This window comes from Chironomus tepperi, unplaced genomic scaffold (genome assembly GCF_022539635.2).
Source record: "Chironomus tepperi strain 1889 unplaced genomic scaffold, CSIRO-AGI_Ctep_v1 contig_244, whole genome shotgun sequence".
Taxonomy (NCBI): domain Eukaryota; kingdom Metazoa; phylum Arthropoda; class Insecta; order Diptera; family Chironomidae; genus Chironomus; species Chironomus tepperi.
The window spans coordinates 2,198,696-2,224,986 of NW_027226366.1; the positions used below are offsets into that span (position 1 = coordinate 2,198,696).

The window sequence follows — 26,291 nt, forward strand, 5'->3', positions numbered from 1 at the left end:
GCCGCATATATGCCTTTTCCGCTTGACATTTTGAGAAATATTGTTTATATATCTGGCTTGCTTTTTTTTACACTCATAGATCTCAGTAATGTTATCTCACGCGCGTTAAAATTACATGGTGCAAAATATATTGTTTATTATGTTATAGTTCCTTTATGGCTTTATAGTTTGTATAGCAAATTTAAATTCTTTAGCCGGTTTTTTGGGGAAGATGAGTTTTGGTTTTTGACGTTTTGTCTGAAAGTTGTAAATGCTTGTTGACTATATTGCAGGATTTTAGGACGAAAATTAATTTTGAGGTTATGTTAAAAGGTCATTCATTTATTACGTTCGGTTTTTAAGGTGGAGTAAGTTGAAGATGCGACTTTGTAAGAGCTAATAACAGCGTAAATGTCAAATTACAATAATAATGTTTCAGGAACCGCCTGAGAGAGGCTTGGATCACAAAAAATAGGAATAGACAATAAAGCACACCCTTCCCTCTCCCCACCGAATACGAAAGAGATAAAGTAATCAGCATAAATTTGCTAAAATTCACCAAACAAACACTTTTTAAAAAATATCATAAATTAGACAATAAGCAAATAATAATTCAGCCTTTCATCTGCTCATCTATTCAGATTAGAAATCGTCTAAACAATTCAACAGAATCTTAAGTCAATTTTATGAGTGTTTACAAACTCTTGAATTTAATCTATCTACCAGATGAGATGGATTTATCAAATAAGAGTCTTAAATTTTGAAATTTACAAATTTTAGAGGGGATTTTCAAGGAGAAATTATTGGAAGTAGAGTGATTTCTAACAAGACAGTGAGCACTGACCCTAAAAGAGAGTTTGAGGATCAACACCGCCCGCACTTTCTGTAAAAATTCTTTAATTTACTAGGATATTTCATAAAATATCAAATGTGAGCAATGTGACTGAAGGATACAAGAATTGCAAAATTGACTGCAATTAAGTTAATGAATTTTTGCGACAATTGCAAAACCTTGAATCTTAAAAATTTAACAAGCATAAAGTCACAATTCATTTCTTATCAACAAAACTCAGATAGCAAAAAAATTCACTTTAAATTAACCTCGACAGAATAGATAAAAAAAATGCGCATCCACAATTTTTTATGTCAATCAATGCACTTGATTGTTGTTCTTTATCGTAATGTTTGACTGTGATTTCTTTTTATCTAACACAATCGTCATAACTAATGTTTGCATTTAAAAATGTAGAAAAACATCAACAACCGTGCATTTTTTTAAGCTTTGGACATCAAACATGAGTTTGATTAATTCCACCTTAATTGCAGCGATTTTACGGCATGTCTGAATACTTTGCAATATCTTTTAAAAATTCATTTATTTATATTACTGTCAACATTTAAGATTTATCATTGTGAAAGGATTCCCACAATTTTACGACGTTGCTACGCAATGTTTTCAATGTTTTCATTGCTCAAAAAACGTATATGTGAAAAACATTCGGACGACGATCGAATGCATAAAGAGTGAATAATGTTTCTTTCCTCAGTCTACGATGATATTTCAGTCGACACGCACGTAATAAAGTATTTTTGTTTTGTTCCTTACTTTTTATTATATTTTGTTATTTTGGGTTCCACTCTCTCCATTACTCTCTTTAATACTGTACTTGAACTTAACATATAAAAAAAAGTAAATAAATAAAAATAAAACAATTTTTAGCGGTGCCGCACGCGATCAATTCGGAAGTTGCAATTCATAAACTTATGTGAAAAGATGATTGTAAATCATCATCAGTGAGAAATTGTTTGATTAATGGAAATGACAAAGTAATTGTGAGGAGTAAAATTCTCAATTTTTTTTTATACTCATATATGTGCCTTCAAGTACATCACATACTTTAGAAGAAATGAGCTTAAATTGAAAAGTGAAAAAAATCTTTTTTTTTTTGCAAATTATTTGTTTAACTTTCGAAAAAAGTGAAAAAAAGAAGTAATTGAAGCTTCACTTTCATGCACTGTCAGCACTTAGAAGCAGTTAAATATTATTTAAATAAGGCAGAAAGGAACGGAAGATCAAGTAATTGTAAAATTCTTTTCTTTTCTTTTTATGACTTTTCGATGTTTGAAAATCAAAATGTGAAAAAAAAATTCAAATTTTATGAAGTGTGAAAAAAGATATAAAAATACAAAATTGTAACAAAATAATTTCGTGATGTGACTCCCCTTCCCAATGTATACTTTTTAAACTTTTTTCAACAATCTAACCCAGTTGTGGGCAACCTTTTGAATTCCGCGGGACACCTAAGTGGTAGACCTCGACCAAAACCTCACAAAACATAAGGTTTTTGGCATTTTCAAAGGATTTTGCAAGCAAACTAATGTGACGCGGCTAATAAGTTGCTTATCACTGTGTCACGTCGCATAAGTTGTTCACCAAAGAGCCGCGGTTCACAAGGTGTTCAATACTAGACCGCGACACATAATTGCCTTCCACTGTGTTACAACACATGCGTTGAACACTACTGTGCCGCGACACGCCGGTTTCACACCACAGATTCTATCCAGATGTGAACATTTACATTTCTCTGAATTTATCTAATCAGTATCAATGATGAGCTATAATGCCCCGGTGATATGAATGTTTGGCACTTTATTGCTGCTATGGGGTTACATTCATAGTGATCTCTGCTTCTTTTTTTATACCGCACAAATCGTGTTCTGTCGATAAGATACAATCAAAATCAATTTTGTTTACATAAAGAGATGCTGTTAATTAATAAATATGTAAATTGAATATCGATGTTTTTTTTGGAAGAGATTGGAATTGGATTATCTGGTTGGAATTATATTTTAAAATAAGCACGAGTTTAGGAGATTAAATGTTTATTGAATTGGATTATAAATTAAGGTTTTGAATTAATTTGGGCTCTTTTGTCAATATTATAAATATTATCAATATTCCAATCTTAAGATTTGTAAGTCTAGTTCCGATTTTTCGTGTTGCATTTCAAGTTACGGATATGTTCTCTAACGTTGCTTAAAGATTTAATTAAGGCTTAATTTTGGACATTATTAAGTTGAAGAATCTAAACTTATAAGAAAGAACAAAATTAGAATGAGAAGAGTCGGAACCAAAACCATTCAATATTAAGAACTGGGTCATGAACATAATCAATTGAAGGTCCAATTGAGAGTTAGTCATGAGAAATGTATTATTGAATTTACATAATTTTTCATCAATATTCAACATGAAATGTATTACTCCTTAATTTTATGTACAAATATTCTGTATTCAGAACAGTCAAATCAACAAATAATAATATTTTTCATAAAAACTAAAGAAATAAAATTCAGGTTAAACATATTTTGATATAACTTGGAAAGGATTTGACTTTGTCTTTAAATCTGCTTATGCAAATTGAAATCTTTAGGCTCAAGTCTTAAAAAATCATCGTCAAACTCAAATCAGAATTGATTCGTAATTATTTTGTATTTGAAAACTCTTAGAATGTTGAAGTCAATGAAGGAGACAAGGTTAGTTACCTCCTTACTTCATATTTCACCATCCTTTATCTGAATTGACCAAAAATTTCATAATAAATTTCAAAAAAATATGAAATATTCGAATATTTTGCAAATTTTCCCATCACAAACAGTTAGCTTTAGACCAAAAAGGTTGCGCATAACTCTGATTTATTCTCAGAATTAATTAAATCTTTAAATAGGAAATAATTTTAAATTTATTAATATTTCAAAGAAAAATTTAAATTTATTTTTTCTCTTATTCTAATGAATATTTAAGTTTAGATATTAATAATAAATTTAATCAATATTTAAATTTAATAAAGATACAGAAAATCAATAGGAATAAGCTAACAAGTTAATAAGATTCTGGGAGATATTGCAAAAAAAACAAGAAATAATTCTGAATTTAGACAATATTGAAAAAACTTCTAAATTTGGCTTGATTAAAGATTATTTAAAGTCAATACTCGTGATCCTCATTTTAAATGAAAATTTATTTGTTGATCGGCCGACGAAGTCAGTATCTTAAAGAATCTAAGCATATTGCTAAGTTTTCGCAAAATGTAAAAATCCTAAGAATTTTAATGAGAATACTTTCGCATGAATAAATTTCAAATATTTTCTACCTTAACTCGAGTATATAGCATATTAAAATATGCAAAAATAAAATATAAATATCCTCATTTCTCGACTAGATTTTGCGATCATTTACAAGCTATTAAGTTCATTAATTTTATGAAAGTCAATCCAAAATGGTCCACAAAAAATTAAACTTTTTGGTCATTAACACCTTCCAAATTATGGATCAATAAAATTCCATTAGCTACACCCCAAAAATAACCTAAAGCAGTGATGGACAACTAATGTATCGTGACACAGTGGTGGGCAACTTATTTGTCGCGTCACAGTGGTGGGCAACCTATGTGCCGCGACACAGTAGTGTATAACTTATTTTTTGGAAATTCCACAAATCGTATGCCGTGTGAAATTTCAGTCGAGGCACACCTTAATGCCACAAAAAATAAAAAATTACCAACCACTGTCCTAAAAGAGATAAAATTTCATCATCATTATCGCCACACATAGGACATTTAATCTCATCTATTAGTCATTAACGTTTTATTGATTTGTGCATACACAAAAAAAAATCTGCTGTTTAACTTCCAAATCCATCACTTTTAAAAAATTTAATCTGATGCTTTTTAATTGCTGTATAATTAATTCATTAGGAATGCCGCAAAACTTGTCGAAAAAGTTGACTTGTTGCATTTACATAAATTATATATACTTTTTATTTTCTATACCAGTGGTTGAGAACCTGTTGTTTCGTAGCACACATTGGTGACACCTTGGCGACACACAGGTTGTACGCCACTGTGACACGACACACAACTGTGTCGCGACATATTAGTTGTCAATCAGTATGTTGCGATACATAAGTTGCACATCACTGTGTTGTGGCATACAAGTTACCCACCACCTAGTCGCGACACACAGATTGCCCACCACTGTGTTGCGTCACATAAGTTGCTCATCACTGTTCTATACTGTCGCTTGCTGTTGCGCCGAGATTCATCAATTAACATAAATGAAAATGCTACATACGGCAACAAAATTGAGTTCTCTTTATCGAGAGAACTTTTTGCAAAAATAGAACGAATGATGTTGTTTAAATCTCCTCCGATTGTAATTGATGGTTTATTGTTGGCAAAAAAAATAAAATGAAACTTTTAATAGCATTAAATTGATTGACAGTTTTAAACGATAGAATAGAAAATAAAAGAATCACAAATTTTATTTTCATTTTCTTTCGTTTTTGACTATATGACAAGAATTTTAAAATAGAATTTGTTATTTAATTCCACATGTTCTTTACTTCTTTAGCCATACTAAAATGGATTTTTATGTTGAATTGCGCCAAAGCTTAATGATCTGAATTGTAAATTGAGTAAATTTCATGATTTTTTTGTGACTATTAAAATTAATTTTTTATGGACGGGAATTTTTAAAATAGATTTAACTGATCAGATTGACAGTAAAAAGGGGCTCCTTTGCCACTTTGTCATTTAAGGAATACGTACAAATATGGTTAATGTTGTCGTGCCGGGATAAAGAAAAATTACAAGATTAATCAGCTCTTATTGTTCGATTCTTGCTTTCTCTCTTTTTGTGTATCGAACAACTGCAGAACTGGAAATTTTATGCACGCGAAGGCTTTGTCATGAAAAATGTTTTCAGATATTTAAGAATAGGAGTATTGATGAATTAAGCGGAAGTGAAACTTTCTCATTACAGAGGTGAGCAACCTTTTGTCTTTCACGACACATCGATTCACAATTTGTTGTTAAGCATCGACTGAAATCACATATGGTATATGATTCATGGCATTTCTAATAACATTTATCAGCACACTCATGTGCCGCAACACAATGGTTGTCCATCACTGGTGGGCAACATTTTATTTGTCACGGCACACATTGGTAAGCTTTACGGCATGTGGTTCATGGCATTTTCATGTGTGTCGCAGCATGGACACTGCTTTAAACCAGTGGTGGGCAACCTATGTGGCACGGTGCACAAGATTTTCACCAAATATTTTTGGAAATCCCTTGAATCGTGTGTCATTTACGGTTGAGGTCGATGTTTTACCATGAAAAATTAAAGATTGCCCACCACTGGACCATAGCAGCATAGAGAATCACAAATCAATTGTTTTATACGTCCGTGAGAACTTCCTCAAGGTGTCATCCATCTAAATGTCAAACAATAAGTTTCATTTGTATTGACAGTTCAAAACTTTTTCTTATAATTATCAGACTGAAGTGGCAATTAGTGGAAACAAAGTTTTAGACTCATAAATAGTTTTTATGAATTAGTTCCTTTAATTAACACTATCTCGTCTGAGTTTTAAGCTAGCTTATACATGCTAATTAGTTTTTAGAGCCCAACATTTTCAAAATATTTAATAAGGATTAAAACCTTAATTAGGAATTAGTTTTAAAAAAATAATTTTGGGAAGGGAAATAAGGTAATTAAATTAAAAACTCGTTCTAGCTATAATACCTCAATTAGCATTGGATGTTATTTCTGCAAAGCCATTTTAATGGCTACTGTAAAACCTAGAAAATTTATTATATTTTTAATAAGATTTTATGTACGTTTTATTATACGTCCATATAATTCATGCTAATTTCGTACAAGTTATTACTCGAATTGATGCTTAGTTGCGATAAAAATTATCGAAGAGTCATAAAATTTTAATTTTTTGCAGAATTTGCTTATTTTTTTATGAGTACGAATATCAATGTTCCGATCGTCGCAATAACAATAGTAGTAATATAAAAAAATACAATGTCTTCTTTTTCCTTTCCCCTCAACCGTCCATTCATTCCTATTCAGATGGTGAATCAAAACGGAAAAACTGTTGTAGTTAAATTGCCAATGGAGCAGCCACACATAGATTCGACTGAAACATCTCCATTAAATCAGAGATTACGTGATAATAATTCTGATATATCATCGTCACCCTCCTCAGCTGTTGCAAGTGAACAAAGTTGCAAAAAACTTATACATAGCAATAGTTCAGATCAATCATCAAGAAAACTCCTGCTTAATATCTTTATCGACCTAGCTGTGCTTTTAATTGGTGAGTATTTTTTGTTCTGTATTTTATAAATGAATTAAAGTGCATTTTAATACTTAATAAACTTGTTATTTTACTCACTTTGAATGGCGACAAAATTCCTCTAATGCTTAGACTAAGCATTGACTTGAAAAATGTTCAAATCATGACAGAAAACTTAATTATTTTATTTATTTAGAGCATTTTCTTTACATTTTAAATAATTTTTTTTACTGAATGCACTCAAATATTTTGCAATTAAAATTCAAATGTCAAAAGTTCGTTAAATTTTTGTTGACTTTAATTTATACAAAAATGCACTTTAATTCCTTAATTTAACCTGATTATCTTACTAATAAACTCTTTTGACATGACAAATGTTTATTTTTTCATCAACAAAGTGTGAAACAAAAAATGTCGAGAATAATTTTGCGGACTATAATAATTAGAGAATATGTTGAAAAGAAGATACAAGTTTGTGGCGTTGAACTAATGATTAGTAAAGAATGAACATGATGATTGACGAAGACGCTCTAAGGCAACTGATCGTCTAAAAGTACTTTGTTTTTTTAGGGCATCAAAAATATCTCAGATTATCTGGATAACCTTATTTATGGCTAACTTTAATGTCTGATATTCAATTTTAGTGGCTAAAACATGTTTTGGAGATTAAAATTTCACGCTCGAAAATTCAGCAATAAAAGTTTATGAATCAAGATAAGCTGGGCTATAATTACGGTGATGATTCTATCACATGTTCTAGCATAAAATAATTTAATTATAGTGCTGCCATCAAAAAACTCATCTTTTTCGACGATAACTAAATCAGAATGGATAATATGGTGTAATTATAGTCTTTAGGTCTTTACTTTGTAGTCAGCGAAAGTGATTTGATAACAAAATTCATGTTAAGTGCATCCATAAAGTTCTTTAGTCAATAAATTCTCATAAATTTTTGTATTTATGTGCATGTCTGACATTAAATTGAGAGATTTACATGCAAAACAGTTAATGTGATGGACATGTGGTGAACCCATTCTATATTCCATTCGAATGGATTGGTAATTTAACCAATTTAGATTAAATTGAAGTGAATGAAAATGTGGAAACGAGATTTTTGTTTTCGCTGCTTTTGGCTTTGGTTTTATCATAAAGTAATGTGACACATTATGGTCAGCATGTTGTTAATGGAAATGCATTTTTTCTCTCGATGTTGTCAACATTCTCACAAAACAGAATTGAGAGGAATTTCATGTGAGTTACCTCGTTATCGACTCAGATTTACGGTTGTCTATAATTTTTTATTACATTCTTTTTCAACTTCGTTGCTTCTCATTCCTATTGCATCTAATTTTCATATTCCCATTCATGTTGGATGTCGCATTTTCGTGCTTCATTTGAGAATGAATTTATCAAGTAGACTTAGACTTATTAGACTATTGAAGCAACAACATTCGTCATCAATTAATTCTCAATTCACTAAATTGTTCAGCATGTAAATAACATTTTTCATAGTTTATAGAATTGTCAAAAATAGAGACTTGATCAAGCTTGTTGCATTTGAAGATCGTAAATTATTTTGGGGAAAGTGCTGTTAATGTTTCATCGATTGGTCTCATTAATTACAATCTTTCCTAAGTGATGATTGTGAAATGGTGCAAGCAAGCAGGCACAGAAAAAGAAGAAAGTTATGAAATGAAAATTTTATTGCTGATGTGAAAATTTGTTAAGCATAAAATCATACAAGCATATTCCAGATTCCAAAAATTCTCATTTTCTCTCTCAATTTTGAATCAAGTAGGAATAGAAACAACAAGTTACAGTCAAAAAATCATCATCTGGCGTTTGTTCCTCATGTTGATGCCATTTCTCGTGAATATGTTTTTATCATTTTATTATTTTCTCTTTATTATTAAGCATAAACATGTGAATCGTCAGTCTGAAAAGATCTTGTTCTGTTGTATTAACATACGAGACGTGAATGAAACAATGAAATGTCTTTGTACATTTTTTTCATTCACAGAAATGATCTTTTTCCCTCAATATGACTCTTACGCAACGTACACATAACAGATACAAGTTCATGATCGTGAATAAGGAAACATACATGTTTGTCTGCATTATAAAAAGCCAAAATGTCAATTCCCTTTTTCTTTTATTATGAATTATATTTTTGGCTTTGAATGCACAATTGCAGGTTCACGAGAATCGTGTCTAAATGTCATGTTGTTGCAATTAATTAACAAGAACTCCATATGCTCTATACACAAAACGTCAGCATGTGTGCATACATCACATCTAAGTATCACAAAAAAGTATAAGAAGCGAAAAAAATGGAAATTAAGCATGAGAAAATTGAGGATAATTGAGGTAATTTAAATGGAAACGCATTTCATTCGTGACTGTCGATATATTTGAGGTTGGATACGACGGTAAATTAATTTTCTGTCAAATTTGTCAATATTTTGAGTTGAAATTTCCGATTTCTGGGCGATAATGCAGTGTTGTGCAAACTATTGTGTCACGACACACCTTTGTGATGTGTCACTATCGATGCCACACAAGACATGTGATTTATGGCATTTTTGACGTCACACTAATGTGCCGCGACACAAAGTTTGAACATCACTTCACCTTTGTGATGTGTCATGGTCGATACCACACAAGACATGTGATTTATGATATTTTTGACGTCACACTAATGCGCCGCTCCACACAGTTTGAACAGCACTGCAACAATATCTTTGAAATATTCTTTGATATGATCCACAAACATTCAAGACAACAAACTTTCATAAGAAGTCATAAAATATTCAAAAAAGTCAGTTCTTTCCTCTCATAAAACTTATTTAATTTACATAAGAGAGAGAGCGAGAAGATGCTCAGTTTATTTTGATATGATCCACTTGTTGTTTATATTGGAACCTCACGTGAATAATACTCTCTTTAAAAATGTGGCTTGACTCATAGATTTTTGTAGTTCCTCTTGGTGTTTATTTATTGTTTATGTGGATGATGATTTCGATGAAATCTTGTTGCACCAAACACAAGTCATATTGATTCGGTTTGTTCCTTATAAACATAACAAAAAGAATGAGGAATAAAAAAAAAAAAATGCCACAAGATTTCTTGTACTTCAACTTGTCGGCTGCATATTCCTTTGATGATTTTACTTGGGCACGTTTCATTTAATTTTTAATCTGAACGGAGAGGAATAAAGTATGTTCAAGCCATTATATGCATTCCCGTCGCTTTTGTTTCACACTTTTATGTTCGATAAAGATATTTCTTTGTTCGTCCACATATACATAACCGGATCCTTTACATGCATTTGAAGTTTTTTTTTTAACTTATTTTTTATTTCATGACTTGCAGTCGGATGTTCAATTACAATTTTCTTCCTCATCGGCGAACCATACGAGCGTGGTTTCTTTTGTAATGATGAAGATTTAATGCATCCCTACCACAAATCAACTGTCAAGCATTGGATGCTGTTTGTGTTTGGCATTATCATACCTGTCGTAATTGTAAGTATACTTTTTAAATTTTATGAGCATTTTCTCGTGTTACATGGGATTCATATTTGGAATTTCTATATGAAATAGTGTTGTATGAAGCATTCAAATGGGAATAGTGGTGGAGTAAGGGAAAGGAAGCAAAAAAGCAGCGGTGGCGTAGTGGTTAGAGTGTCGGACTACCAACTCTAATGACCTGGGTTCGATCCCAGGGAAAGTCTAGTCGGATTTAGGTGCTTTTTCGCTGTTTCTAGTCACTCTAACTCGGTTTATGTATTCGCGACATAACATGGATGACACTACGATTCAGATCGATAATCTTGGATCTTAGGTTCGGTATTAATGCAAGCTCTTGTTCTAATTATTAGATAACGATATAAGTTCGTAAATAAGGGATTGTTTTATGAGTTTTTGTATCAAAATTCTTCAATTTGCTTTAATTTTTGACAATAAAATCCTAAAACCAAACCATAAATTGTTGATCCGAGTGATAGAGCTAGCTTCATGCGCGTCATGAGGAAGAACATGGATCTATATTGTTGAAAATCTAAGCAAGATTGTATAGTACGTCTAAGAAACCAGTCCTAATTCGTGTCAAATATTACAAAATTCAGGTTTTGTTACACAAATCCTTGCCACTTACTAGATACAAATAGCAACTAATGTTTTCTATCCGTAGACATGCAATCTCTACTCCTTTATATTCCCCTGTCTCCATATATACATATAATAAAATTTTGTGTGGCATTTAGCTGTAACTCGATTCTTTGTGGCTTAATAAAAACTTAAATTTCTAAAAAAATTGCGTCGTCGCTTTCTCAAAAAACCGCAAAGTGAATTTTTCAGCATTAAAAATTAGCTACTGAAACTCTATTCATGTTTCTCATCTCCTCATCTCCTTTTTTCTTTTAAAAGATTATCAAAAAGTCTTTTTTTGCTTGTTAGCAGATATAAAATTGTTTTTAAAAACCTCTTAGTCTGAAGACGAAAAACAATAGAAATGAAAACTTAATGAAGATCTGTTAAAAGATGTTAAATAAGAGAAACAAATATTTTGACAACATCCATGCCTCTCTTAGATAAATTAAATTCATTTTCTTTTTGTTTGTTTTTTAGCACATCTTTTATTTGTGTTATAAGTTCTTCTCGTTTCCCTTCTTTTCCTCTCATTTTTTATTAAATCTTCTTATAAAAAGAATTTAGACATAATCTATTCAATCGCGGGCTTTATCTAAACCATAAAAGTTTCAATAAGATTTAATAAATTAACTTTTCCTTTTAACATTTCATGAGAATGAAAAAAGATGTTTAAAGTTCTCGTTGACTTAAGCGCATTTTTTTGCTCATTGATCATGTATTCGTTTAGCAAAAAGTATCCAATCAATAAGATGCACAACAAAAAATTCGATAACAATAAAGAATAAAATATTTTTGAAAATTAACGGTCAAAAATAATTTAAATTGTTGTTGAGGGGAAATTACTAATGCGTTTTGCAAATAAAACAGAAAAATCATTAATTTAAACATTTAGCAACAGTTTTAAGGAAGAAAATCAAGCAATAAAACTTTAACTCGATAGTACTGAGCTAATGCTATAAACCCGAGCTCTCAACAATGTCTGGTTGCTGAGATCTCAATCCTCATCCAGCCAACCGATCAATGTGAACTAAAAAGGATCAATTTTGTCTCTAAATTTGTGGTAAAAAGAATTATAAAGCTATAAAAAAGCAATTTTATATCGTTTTAAATTCACATTACTCCATTTAATAAGATATGATCAAAGATGAACACGAAAAAAAAGTATGCATCACGTATGAGAAAACAAGATTTTTACGAGTAGAATAATATGTAACAAGAAATGAAATTTATTGTTTGTTTCTGCAAGATTTATGAGTGGCTATGGCATTAAAGTGCAGAATAAAAGAATTCTAGTTGGATTTATTAAATTATTTTTTATGCTAAATTCTCGAAAAATATGAAGTCAGTTAATAAAGATTAAACTAAAGCAAGTATATCCCACATCATCGTCCTACGTATTGCAATTTTAATTGACTTTTGTGATAAAACAAACAGTTGGAAGAATCTGTACACAGAAATATACTTATTCAGAGGAAATGTACTCTTATTCATTAATTGCCGTGATGTTTACTGTTTTATTAAGGTAATTAATGAATTAATGTTGCAGCATTTGCATGTGCTGAGTTGATTCTCTCAGGTTAATTAGACGTAATTTATAAACATAAACTGTTTGCAAAGATTGTGTTAATGTTTATGGATGGAAAACATTTCACTCGCACTTTAATGACGTTAATTACATTGTGCAATTGTTTAAGAATTTACTGCTATGTAAATGGAAGCATGAAAGTTATTGCTTTTTGGCTTGTTACATGATTTTAATTAAATTTTATTGACTCACCTGATGTTTCTAAGAATTGTTGATTTTTTTGGTCCAATCCATGGGAAATACACTCAACTTTTGTTTTTTCAACTTTTCTGGATCTTTTTTGAATATTTTGTAAATTGTCTATGGTTACTTTGATTGTAATAAGATATTAAAGATGATTGAATCATTTCTCAGCATGGATCTTCAAGAAATACCCAAAACATCTCATTTTTCCATCACATACATCATCGACACGAACAATTTTACATAAAAATTCAAATTCTTTCTCAAATAAACAATCTGATCATGCTTATTATGTACATAATTTCCTTAGGCATCTCGAATTTCATCTAATCTGTAGAGTTGTCCATGCACGATTTTCTCCTCATTCTAACAAGAAAGTCAGGCGCGGGCTGATGAGGCTGTAAACAAGCTAAATTTATTCATTTATTAAGAAACAAAATATTTAAGATTATCACGCAATCCATGACAAAGATGAAGTTGTTAGCATAAAATCCGAAGGGTAAAGTGACTTTGGATATAAAAATAAAGTTTTGAGGAAAGAGAAAATTTTTCAGTTTCTATTCATTAATTTCATTTATGTTCTTTTATAAATGCCATGTAGACATATTAGTCTAATACAGTGGTGGGCAACCTGTGTGGCGCGACACTAGTGGAGAGCAACTTGAGTGCCGTGACACAATGGTTAGTAACTTATGTGCCGCGACTCAGTTGTGGGCAATTTGTGTATCGTGACGCAGTGGTGAACAACTTGTGTGTCGCGACACAATGGTAAGCAACTCATGTGCCGTGAGACAGTGGGTGACAACCTTTGTGTCGGACGAGGCTAACCACCAAGGTGTGCCGTGAAACAAAAAAGGTTGCCCACCCCTGGTCTAATGGATGCTGCTTTTTAACACCAGATTGTTATATTCGGCATCTATAAGACACAAAATTTTTCAAGTTATAAGCGATAAATAACTATATTAAGAATGTTCCTACTTAACATGAGCTGTGTCAAGTTGGATTAAATTCTAATTTATTGAGTTGGCTTTCATAGCATACAAAAGGTTCCATTTTCTATTCAAAATATGAGAATATATCAAGTGATTGCTCTCGATCGTCGATGAAGCATCTAATCCCACACACGTTATGCTGTATAATCAAGTAAAATTTTGTATTCAGATATAAATAAAAAGATTTTTGACGTTAATACTACAAAGTCGGTCCATTAGAAACACTCAGCCGTATAATTAAGTTTAATTTTATTAGAGCCTCAATATTATTAATGTTGGAAGATCCTCAATCTTAATTGAATGTTGCGTGAAGTCCGCAGAAAACGAAAACAATATTTTTATTGCGATATCAACACTTTAATTCTCTTTTTTGTTTTCCTTTATTACTTTTTTGTGCCTGCAGAAATTCATATCTCAAAGAAGAGCAAGACTATGCTAAAGTATGAGAGGAGGTTACGCAGAAATTGCTCTTCCCATTGCCGCAATAAAGATTTATACAGTTTTGATAAGAAATCAATTTGAATGAATTTTTGCACTTGAAATAGATTAGCACTTTAGAGGCTGTAGACGTGCAGAAACGCTTCTTTTCATGAGGGTATCATGATTTATGAGTATCAGTTATTGACCTTTGCATGGGTATAAACATAAAGCAAAAATTTTATTATTTCGGAAAAAATGAATGAAATAATTGAATTGAGATTAAATTTAATTGCCATTTAGAGTTTTTAATGGACGAAAATTGATTGAATTTCCCTTGGAGGAATTTTTGGCGAGAATTTTGAGCAATAAATTGATTGTGAGAAGGCTGATCTGGTTAGGTCTTATTCGAAACAAGGCTTTATTAAACAGCCATTTGCAAGAAAAACGGAGAACCGAGCCTATTTGAAACCCTTACCTGAACAATGCTACCACGCCTTACCAACAGTTAGAAGGAAAGTGGTCTTAGAGGCACCGTGACGGCTGATTTCGAGCCATCTTCACGTTTAAAATTGCGAATCGCTACATTGTGTCGTTCAGGTTATGGACTCCATTTAATGCATAGTTAATGTCACTTTCATATCTACATACCTTATGGTTGACAATATCAATAGTTCCGTGACGTGTTAATGTATGCCTTGCATTTTATGCAAACCATTTCTGGATAAAAGTATCTAAATTATAAATGCTCACACTTTTCCCGAACAGCATAAGACGGTTAATGAATCCTAAATTAGGCAACAGGCTGGAATGGCTCTGAATGGTGATCAGATACAAACCGAATTCGAGACAAAGCATAGTCACGTCGGACCGTATTTTTGATCGACTAGCCGTCCTGTTGATCGTATATGCTTGGTTTCGTATTCAGCTTGAATGCAACACTATGCTAGAATGACACCAGCAAGCATTTTGGATCGATTGACCGTCTTGTGCTATTCGGGCTAACTAGGCAGAAGAACATTCTACAGACTATAATCAAAAGTGTCATTTTCACACTATGAATTTTAAATTTGGTAAGAGAATTCCTTTTCGTTGCTACGTTGTGTCTATTCAGTAAAAGTTGAAACTTGCACGAGTTAAGTTGTTATTTGAAACTTCAATTGTGTAGTTAAAAAATGTTGAAAACTCAGCAACCTTTTACTTTAATTTTCAAAACTCTAAACTTTTGTGGATTTTGGAAGCCAGAAGATTTGTCAATAGGACACAAAATATTTGCGTTTGTGGGTTACGTATTCTTTTTGATATTTTCACTATTCGTGGTTTTGGCTTATAAGCAGATTGAGAGTGCTAGTGATTTATCGCTTTATTTAGTAGCTACACCAGGATATGTTTTCCTAAATGCACTTACAGTCAATTTTATCACTAAAAAATCACAAATTAGCAAACTTATTGATGATATTGAAAATGAGATTCTTAAGCAGCCATCATCGCAAGTGTATATTAAGAAATATTTAAAAACAGGCAAAATATTGACGTACCTCAAATGCTATATGGCAGTTGGATGTGCAATATTTGCACTAGTTATTCCTATTTTTATCGGAAAGTTCATGATTAGCCTCTGGCTACCTCCAACATTTTTTGACCTGAAATATGCTTTCTTCTACATGTGGATTATGCAGACAACGTCGATCCTGTATTCAGGTCCATTTTACATAATGATTCAGGAAGTCCTTTTGAATTTGTTATTAATTATTCGAGGATATGAAGCATTTGTCCAGAGTGAAATGAGATCTTTGAATTTGGATCAAGGACATCAAAATATTCAGAAATGTGTGAACTTGCATTTGAATGTTAAAAGGTTTGGAATTTTCATGTTTTTCATGCTGTTCCTAACAATCCTCATTAATTCAGGTTTATGGTGACAATGAATAGCATTTTTGCATTTCCGATAGCCTTCTATACTGCATTCGTAGGATATATGTGGTGTGCTATAATTTACTTGTCTATTAACTACGTAAGTCCGCCTTTAACTTTTTATTATTAATAATCCTTTTTAACTGATCAATTATTGAATCAGAATCACACCAACAGTGAGGCAATAATTACATTTGCAATGTACGGAGTTCTCGTTTTCATTCAAATACTGCAACCGTGCATAATGGGTGAGGCAATCGAGTCATCAAGCAAGGATTTTATTCATGATATATTTTCTAATAATTGGGTTGATGTTGATATTGGCACTAGAAAATTGCTGCTTATTATGACAGAATGCTTAAAGACGCCAATCAAATTTACAGCACTTGGTATCGTTAACATTAATTTGCAGACTTTCTTAGAGGTTTGTTGGATGCTGCTTTAAATAAAGGATATTAATTGGTTCTTTTATAGATCCTGCATGCAAGCTTCTCTGCTTATGCTATTTTCAAGAATTTCTCGCGTTAAGATTGTTGGATGATCAAGTTCATAGACAGCTCAATGCAACATTGTCTAAGTCAACTATGTTTAGAATATATCATCTGTCATTTAATATTCAAATTGTATTTGGAACTAGGATTAGTTGCTTCTCCCTTATATAGTTGTTATCCCCCTCAAATAAACATTTAGTTTGTTTTTAAACTCCGAAGAATAAACATTGTTGTGATTCAGCTTAAAATTGCTTTAATTAAACTTATTACCAAATGAGGATTGTGTTATTCACCTCAACAAAATAAGAACTAATGGAAAAATTGCAATATCCATTCTTCCAACTTATTATTGCATTACTTAAACCAATTATCATTAATTTTGGTTCTTTAAGTATACAATCCGGACAAAAACATCGACTGAATTCTTGTTACTTTTCGTGTATTCTGACCATCAAATATTTCACTGAAACTCGAGAGATTTTTATATCAAAAAATTACCTAACAAGCACCTACCGTTAGTTAAATTAGCATCAATTGTGGATTCAATTCACGACTTTCCATAATATTGCGAAATTTACGATAAGTGAGCAGTAAAAAATTGCAATAAAAAGTCCTCAAAAATATATTTTTTCATATTCAACTGGAACTGCGAGAACAATCTTGATGACCTCAAAAGTGTATTCCTGAATTCTGTGTAGCTTAACACTTCTAAATGTCAAGAGGATTTTAAAATTCATAAGAATGAAATTCATGATGGGGTATAACAAGTTTGTATAGAATTCAAGATGCATTTTTATTGATAATTTACTGCTACCTAACTGATTAAATCGGATATATTCAAATGAGTAATCAAAAAAGACATAAATTCACATGGGGATTTAATTAATTGTATTTCATTAAATTAGATGACATTTAATATCAGTTCCATTTCTCGAAATTAAAAATTTATGCCTCTAACTTCGCAATTAAGTACATTGGTGGTTCCAAATGTTTCTCAATATATCCAGCAAGAAGCAATAAATCATCAAGTATTTTTAAAAGCGATATGGAATGAAATTTAATAAAAAATACGAGAAGCGAATCAATTTAAATCTTTATGCATTAAACAAAATATTCATTCTCGTTTGATGTCATATAATTAAAGTCGTGAATGGACATAAGCTTAAATGAGAGGCGCAAAAAAAATTAATTTAGTAAAAAATCAAGTTCTTCTTTCAATCTTCTTTCCTCGCAATTTAAGTAACAATACACGATTTACACATTGCTTCTTATTATATTCCCATTGACGTTCTCCTCTCCTGCAATTTTCACGTATTTTGTTAAAATTAATTTTTTTGATTGGTTTGTTATAATGATAATGCCCAGCAACAATACGCTCGAATAATAACAATAAATATACAGATAGGCGCTTTTTTGATGCAAATTTACTTACGAAATGCAAATTTCTTGCTCATTTTGACTTGCTGGTTGAATGATCGCGAAAATTGGAAAATTGGTATAGCATTTCAGTTTTACTGGAAGCAATTTTGGTGAGGTGATTATGGTTTGTTGATCAAATTACTGCAGGATTGTTAGGTTACATGATAATTTGAGAGATACGGCCTGAAACTATGTGTAATATTGATGTTAAGTATAGATTATTTCGACCAATCAAGTCAATCTTATCTGATCTGATCTGATTCTTTGAGTTATGGACAGAGATTCTTAAGTTTTAAGCTGAGACGACTTCGAAGTTTGCTTTTACGCCATCCTTCCGAGTTGCATAATGAGCAATTTGCTTGAATATTTCGATGGTTTTCGAGTTGCTACATCAAATTTGAGCCAATCTTTATACGCAATTACTCCGCTGCTTAGCCTACCTTGACAGTATTCTGAGTGTCTTAAGTATGTTTAGTAATCTCATGTCATTTCATGGCAAATTGCACAAATGTCAAGTTTCTAACTAGACTTACGGTCAACTAATCACAACCAGTTTAACTCGAGCTACTTAATATGCTAAATACGTTCGTACTAGAAAATATATTGAGTATCAATTCCATTTTTTGAACATGATAGTTCAATCACCACAAAATGTAAATTATCCCATGTCAAGTATTCAAATCTTAATTGCATTCCTATTCAATGTCAATAATTCAATCTCATGTTACATCCAAAAATAGTTCCTATACCTCTCGGAGGTTAACATTCTTAATATATTGGTCAATAAACTTTAATCTCTTAATCCAAACAAAGTGTAAATATATGAACGATGTCCATAGATAAATATATCAACCAATCAGCAGGACATTTGTTCGATCAGCCACTCAAATTAACCACACCTTGTCAAAAACAGAATTAATTTTGCTTCCATATATTGATAATATATCCCATAGTCTTGATGTTAAGCCGCTTTCTGCTTTATCGTGTGGCATGAGTGGAATGAAGGGAACAGTTATATCCAACAACATCCATAAATCGTCCTTTTGAGTGTGTAAACCAGTCGTGGACAACCTATTGTTTATCACGGCACACCTTGGTGGTAAAGCTTGACCGCAGCTGCACGGGGCAGTAGTGTGCCGCGGTTCACACATTGCCGACCACTGATGTAAAAGAATGCTAATGAATTCGATACTTAAGTAACTTTACGACTGCTGCCAGCACTTAAATAACCTCGATCTAAGAAAGTGAGGTTAATTAGGAACATCTACGACCAGATCATTTGGCAAAAACATCATTAAAAATTTTACTTTTTTCGTGGCTTTATTTTTATGATCTTCAAATATAAATATTTATCTTTACGCAATGTGTAGCATCGACCTACTCCGAATTTTCTTTTCGTTCTGCGCTTTAATCACCCGCGTTAAAATGACGATTTTTATATGCGGATTTCCCTTCGCTTCTCATCTCCCATTCATTCGAATGCCATTTGAGCATTAAAACAACAACAACAACAATCTGAAAAACTGCAATTCTACTCGACTGTAACGATAAATACAATTTGCAGTTTTGTATGTCTGCATGTTATTCACATTCTGTTAATATTACAACAACAATAAAATACATCCAGAAGGCAAGAACATGAAAATGAATATATCCAGTAAATGCAAATTGAACTTCTTCTTGTGCTGTATTGCTTATAGTACAATCATAAACATAAACATGAAAAATGTAAGACAAAATGTGGAGATATGAGAGAATGGCAAAAGGAGCTCGCACAAATGCATAATTTTGTTGTACCAGACGTAAAAATATTGTGTTTTTATAGAGCACGTGATTATGAGAAATATCCATCTTGAGTAAGAATTATTGTTATTGTTTGTTTATTTTATATGGATCATGTTTTATGCAAATTAATATGATTAAATGTATTTTTTATGATCCATTTGATGCCGTTTACAACTCCATCTCAATTCCCACAACCTTTCCTTGCTTGTAGATCCAATAAATCATAAGTTTCTACCTTTTATTTACAGATTTTCACCACAGAGATTTGTCGCTCCAAAACAGGCATCGATGAGGAGCACGACATTAAATTCTTCAAATGGACACTATCAGCATGCAAGCAGAATCTATACAAATATATTGGAATGTTTCTCCTTGGTACGATCAGTTGCCAGCTATTGACAGACATCGCAAAATATTCAGTAGGACGATATCGGCCGCATTTTATAACCGTGAGTATCTTGTTGATGTCTTTATTATTATTTATGTCAGATAATTACTACATATCATATTAGATAAATGAGCTGATAATGGGAAACTTAAATAAAAATACGTCCTGCAATGAAGTAATTAATGGTTCGTTGAACTGAGCCTGCAATTATGTATCTTAATGTTTGTTGTTGAGGATATGCTGATATTTTGTCTTGTGTCTTCTTAGATTTCAAAATCTTTGTTTGTTTTATTTTAAATCTGAATATTGAGCAGACAATGCCCTATTAAAACAGGGGATTATCAACTTCAAAGTTGTGAAGTTTACAATGTAAACAATCAAAAAGTTTTGCAATTTCTAGCTTAAATTCTGACTTTGAAGCAAATCTAATGCTTTAGAAGGAATGTATCAAATGTAAAGCATATTACACAATGCTCAGAAAGCTTGGAAAATGTCTAGAATTAATTTTTTCCACGATTTTTCTAAAAAATTCATAAATTTTTATTCAGAATTTCAAAAAACTCAATTTTTCATCAAATTAAATCCAGCTCCAGCATCAATCCTACATATGATGCAATCAAAATGTATATACTCATCCAAAAAGCCATAAGTGGATGACTGGATCTGATTAAAAAGTTGCAGACGAATTTATTAACTTTCAATGTTAATAAAAACGGAACAGACCTAATCATTCAGTCACCTACGCTTGCTACAATATTGCATACACGAGTCAATAAAAGATATTTGGCAAAATTAAATTAACAAAGACTCAACGAGCCGTTTCAGCGTTGATTTATATATTTCAAATCAAACTTCAATTGAAATTGTGTCGCGTGCAAAACTCTTTTATTGATAGCCTCGATATAAAGTATCATATTTGAATTTTCCGGCACATTTACCTTGTCAACAACAAAAAGGCATTAAAGTCATACACAATTTGTGACGATTTTTTTACTCGTTTTTTTATGTTTGTTTTCCGCCTTCTCGATCGGAGAAGTAAATTAATTCATGCTGAACGAAGATTATAGATTACTTCTTCCAGTCCAATAATCGATGATAAATATTTTTCACGACTTTATTTCTCCAACCCATAAAGTAAAAATAAATATAAAAAGATGAAAATAAAGGCAAATTAATTTATGGCTCGACATGATACAAGACGATGTAATGAATAAGGAAACAAGGAATGAAAATGTATCATGTTACGGTGGTCAAGCTGATAAAATTCCATTTCGGATATGATCATGATACAAGCCAACGAAAGGCTATTTCAACAACGAGGAATGGAAAAAATTGTTAATTTTAAAAATAATCAGTAGAGTAAATTAAAGAAAGGAAGGCATGTCGATTGACTTTACTTACTTAATTTAAATTTTTTTTGTTCTCCACTACGTTAACGCTTTATGAAACACGATTGTTAACGAGTTAATTAATGGTCTTGTTGAACGGCCACATCCTGTCAATTGAACACAGTGCCTATGGTATGCACTTCAAGTTTGCCAGATCACTTGAATAATGCAATCATATTATGAGTTTATAATTCAATTTTCTTTATACATTATTTACATTATTACTATGTCTTCGATGTATGTGAAGAACAACAAGTTTCAATATGAACATGTCTACTTCATGATGTCAATGATTAATTCATACAATCGCAAAAAAAAAACAATTTGCCTGGATCTAACAAGTGCCTCTTCAAGTATTCATGCAAATGATGATTAAATTGTGTTGGATGTCCATTGTGCTTGTTTATTTTCACTTTGTCGATACGACCATCTCATATTTTTCAATTTAAAAGTATTATTTTTGGCCATGGAACTCTTCATTCATCGTTTCCGTACAAAGCTATACGTAGCAAATGTTCTTGTCAAAAACTCAACATGTGGATGAATACCTTTGATTGATTGTATTTTTAAGTTCTTTGAAATAAGAGTTTTAATGCTGCAATTTGTCTGCCTTCTCAATTTTATGATCACATCTTCAGATTAAAGATTTAAAGCTCAATAAAATTAGTCACAATCGGATTATTAAGACAAATATGTTATTTTCGGATGACTTTTAGTAGCTTAATATGATTCACACATGTTTATGATTCATGATAATAATAAAATTTGCTTGCTTAGTTCGCTACTTAAGGAAATAAAGCAAATTATTAGATGAATAATCACTTTTTCTACTGTTCTTAATACTCACATTCTTTATTGTGATTCTAATTAATTAAATACAATAACCTGTGATTATTTGGGTTAGTAGTTCGAGCTATAATTAATGATTCAATGATATTAGAATTTATTACCTCGTGTTTTTGTTTACTTCCTTGCCAAACTATTGAAGGGGAACAAACTACGAAAAATTCAAATCTAAAATATCCGTTAAATATTCAGTTAACTTCAAAAGCATTTAAAAATCACTTAAAAAGCAATAAACGTTCTGCGTACATGAACTCTGTCTCGCCAACTTGTCCTCACTCTGTTGTTCTGATCAAATAATTTAGTTATGTATATCAAGTGCGACAAGATATATTGCTTTTCATTTGCTATGACCAGAGAAACATACGAATGATGAAAATTAATGAACATGTACAATGTTTATGTAAGAATGGCTATAGCAAAAAATATATATGAGGAAGAAGACACAGCAGTGAAGTTGTAAAATGTTAAAGCCATAAATTTCCATCACGCTTATCATTGGCAGTCTGAAGTACTTCTTTTTTCGGTGCCAGAGTAATTATTAAAGGAATTTCTTACTTTTTATAGCTTTGTCAACCAGTATTAAATGCAGACGGTAGCGATTGTAATGACACAAAAAATTTCAACCGATATATTGAGGATTTTACCTGCAGTAATCCGGATGTAACTGATAAGATGCTTAAGGATATGAGATTATCCTTTCCCAGTGCTAATTCTTCCTTCAGTTTCTTCACAATGACATTTTGTGCTGTAAGTAATCCAAAGAATATGCCATTAAATGATAATTTATGACTATCGCATGTATTTCCCACATAGCTTTATCTCAATGCGCGATTTCAATGGAATGGAACACAAATTTTAAAATATTTTCTCCAATTTATTCTGATTGCTGCGGCATGGTTCACATCATTAAGTCGAATATCGGACTATAAGCATCATTGTAAGTCATAATAAATTAAAGGCACAGAATGTTGTCATAATTGACTTTTTCTTTATTTATTTATTTTCACAGGGTCAGATGTTCTAGCTGGATCAGCACTTGGATTCGTACTTGCTTTATTTGTTTGTCAAAAAATATTGAAATTCAAAAGGCAGCAAAAATGTTCGAATTTAAAGCTACCAATAAAGTATGAGCTTAATACTCACAATTCTGTTTAAAATGGGATTATCTCATTACAATTGGGGTCGTTCATGTATGATGTAACCTTAAAAATTATATGTATTTTGTCACAAATTTTCCTTATGGCTTATAAAGTCACACAAACTACTCAAATCGCTCACTTACCCTACCTCTAAATAATAGGGTTCGGACATGAACCGCTGTTCTGCAGTGTACCTCATAGTTCGTCCAAGGCTGCAGACCTGCAATTTTTGTCTACAAGCCTAAAGCAGAGTTAGAATTCGATTCGACTTCATTTGAAATTCGAGTTCGAAATTCGAAATTCGAAAATGCAGTCCTGCAGCTTTGTACGAACTTGGACGAACTCTAAAAATCACATTCGTGATTAGGGGTCGTACACTTATTACGTAACTGCGTAGGAACTGGCGAGATTATGTTATGGAGCAGGATGGATGGAACGGGTCAAAAAGCTCGAAATTTCTCGTTACGTAATAAGTTATGGAGCAGGATGGATGGAACGGGTCAAAAAGCTCGAAATTTCTCGTTACGTAATAAATGACCGGCCCCTAATTAGTGAACGACCCCTAATTTCTAAAAATGAACTTTTTTTATGTGGAAAGCAAATCTTAATGAAGTAATTATTTAATAATTTATGTCAAAAAAACCAGAAGAACAAATTTTATGAATGTAAAAAAAAAATAAATTCAGTATAATTAAGCATTGTTAGGAATTAAGAAGAACAATTGTGCTTTTATAAAAATTAATTTATTGTACTAATTTTAAGCAACACATCATCATATTAAGTGTCTTTTTATTTGAAAGAATGGTCAGTTATGTCTACAAGGGAGAGGTTGTACAGATGGAATGCGATATATTTTTTTGTGGATTGATTTAAATTTTTAAAATAATAAAAAATCGTGCCTTAATAATGACTAAAACACTGACAGTTTTATTTGTTTTTGATTTTATAGACATTTTCAGGCTATAAATCTTGTTGATTCCCAACAGATTTCGACTAGAGCAATAAAATGTTGACCAAAAGATCGTTTTACGATATTTTAAACTTTATCGAAGCTTTCAAGCTTTTTGTTGAAAAATAACGGTTTTATTTTATTTGAATTGAAAGCAGGAAAGCTCTAATTTTGAATTTTAAGTTTCCGTTATTTTTGGTAAGTTTAATAAATTGATATTATTCTTTTTTCAAGTACATTCAACTTGAAATGTCTTGAGAGATGTGCCATCCTACTGATTAAATGAATATTTCATGAATTTTAAAATGTTCTTCATCAAAATTTTTTTGCTTTTTTTAAAATTTTTATAAAAGTCACAAGTCAAAGGCAAAGGGTTAACAGAAAGGTTAATGGAGTAAATTGAAGATTATGGTTTGGATACAAATTGTCAGCATTTGCTGAGTACTCTAGGGAGACGCTGCGATTTTCTTTGTTTTTGTACTTCATAGTATAGAATTAAGGAATCCAAACGCATGAGTTGGGAAGTTAAGTATTTTACATTATAGTTGCAGTTCACTAGGTATTCTGGCTGATGACCAACACACATTTGCTACCCGAGCATCACAATGTGTTCTCTAGAACACTGACACGTTGTCGAGCTGTCAGCGTGACATAAAGATGTATTAACGACTGTTTATTAGGATTGGGCAAATAAAAGTACACAAATTTGCCTAACTCTACTATTTATGGCCCATTTTGAAGGCGCAGTGTTCCACTCGGAAGTTTTTAATTCCTGTTTCAATCAAATGTATCTGTCGTCTTTCAATGAAATAAATCAACTGTATAAGCCATAAACTGAAACTTCTGACATAAATTAAAGCGGATTAAGCACAAGTACCACTAAAAGGGATCAAAAACCAGTTTCATATGACAAGCAGAAATAATGTGTACCATGACTTAAATATTCAACTAAAAATAACAAAAGTAAAGGGTGACTTGTAATTTTCAGGGTCATGACACAAAATGCCATGGTATTTTTACAAATTAAATACGTCATTTAGACACAAGGAAGTGAACACATTAAATATCTTTAAATTAAATTAAATTAAATTGAATTCTTGCTTAATTTTATGCTCATTTTTGAAAATAGGCAGCTTAATAAAACACTTTGTCCGGTCGATCAGTTGTTCGCCTGAAGTTGGCTGCGAATGATCACTCAGAAATTTTAAAAAAAAACTTTCAAATTTTTGAAAACCGTTAGAAAATTTGAATTGCAAAAAACCGTTAAATAACCCATTTCTGGTCACTATGACAGAATGCGCTTAAGGCACTTGATAGCAACGAGTACTGTTTTAACTTTTAATCAATTAAATCCAAATTAAACAAACTTATTCCTTAGTTTTGCTAATGAATCTCATTTAAATTTTGCGAAATCATGATATATTTGCAATAAATTTAGTTGTCACGATTCATATACTGGATTTATGCGATACCTTGGGAAAAGTTTAAACTGTCCAAAAGATAAAAACAGATAAA

General features: G+C 31.5%; 1 protein-coding gene across 2 annotated transcripts; it reads left to right on the top strand.

The window, feature by feature from the left end:
- Positions 1 to 1,522: 1,522 nt before the first annotated feature.
- LOC139091278 (putative phosphatidate phosphatase) lies at positions 1,523 to 24,743 on the top strand. Of its 2 annotated transcripts, none has more exons than XM_070641279.1 (7): positions 1,523 to 2,062; positions 6,904 to 7,150; positions 10,502 to 10,653; positions 20,315 to 20,515; positions 23,253 to 23,435; positions 23,502 to 23,625; positions 23,698 to 24,743. In XM_070641279.1, the coding sequence occupies exons 2-7, from the start codon at positions 6,904 to 6,906 to the stop codon at positions 23,841 to 23,843; spliced, it is 1,053 nt and encodes a 350-aa protein (XP_070497380.1). In that variant the 5' UTR covers positions 1,523 to 2,062; the 3' UTR covers positions 23,844 to 24,743. The 2 variants fall into 2 exon arrangements, with proteins under 2 accessions (XP_070497380.1, XP_070497379.1); XM_070641278.1 differs by having other exon boundaries at positions 1,523 to 2,056.
- Positions 24,744 to 26,291: the final 1,548 nt, after the last annotated feature.

What these genes read in the sequence shown, in the direction of transcription:
- LOC139091278 (XM_070641279.1), top strand. Translation starts at nt 6,904, where the DNA reads ATGGTGAATCAAAACGGAAAAACTGTTGTAGTTAAATTGCCAATGGAG. An exon ending in CCTAGCTGTGCTTTTAATTG is followed by an intron (nt 7,151 to 10,501) that starts GTGAGTATTTTT and finishes CATGACTTGCAG; the next exon opens with TCGGATGTTCAATTACAATT. An exon ending in TCACAATGACATTTTGTGCT is followed by an intron (nt 23,436 to 23,501) that starts GTAAGTAATCCA and finishes TTTCCCACATAG; the next exon opens with CTTTATCTCAATGCGCGATT.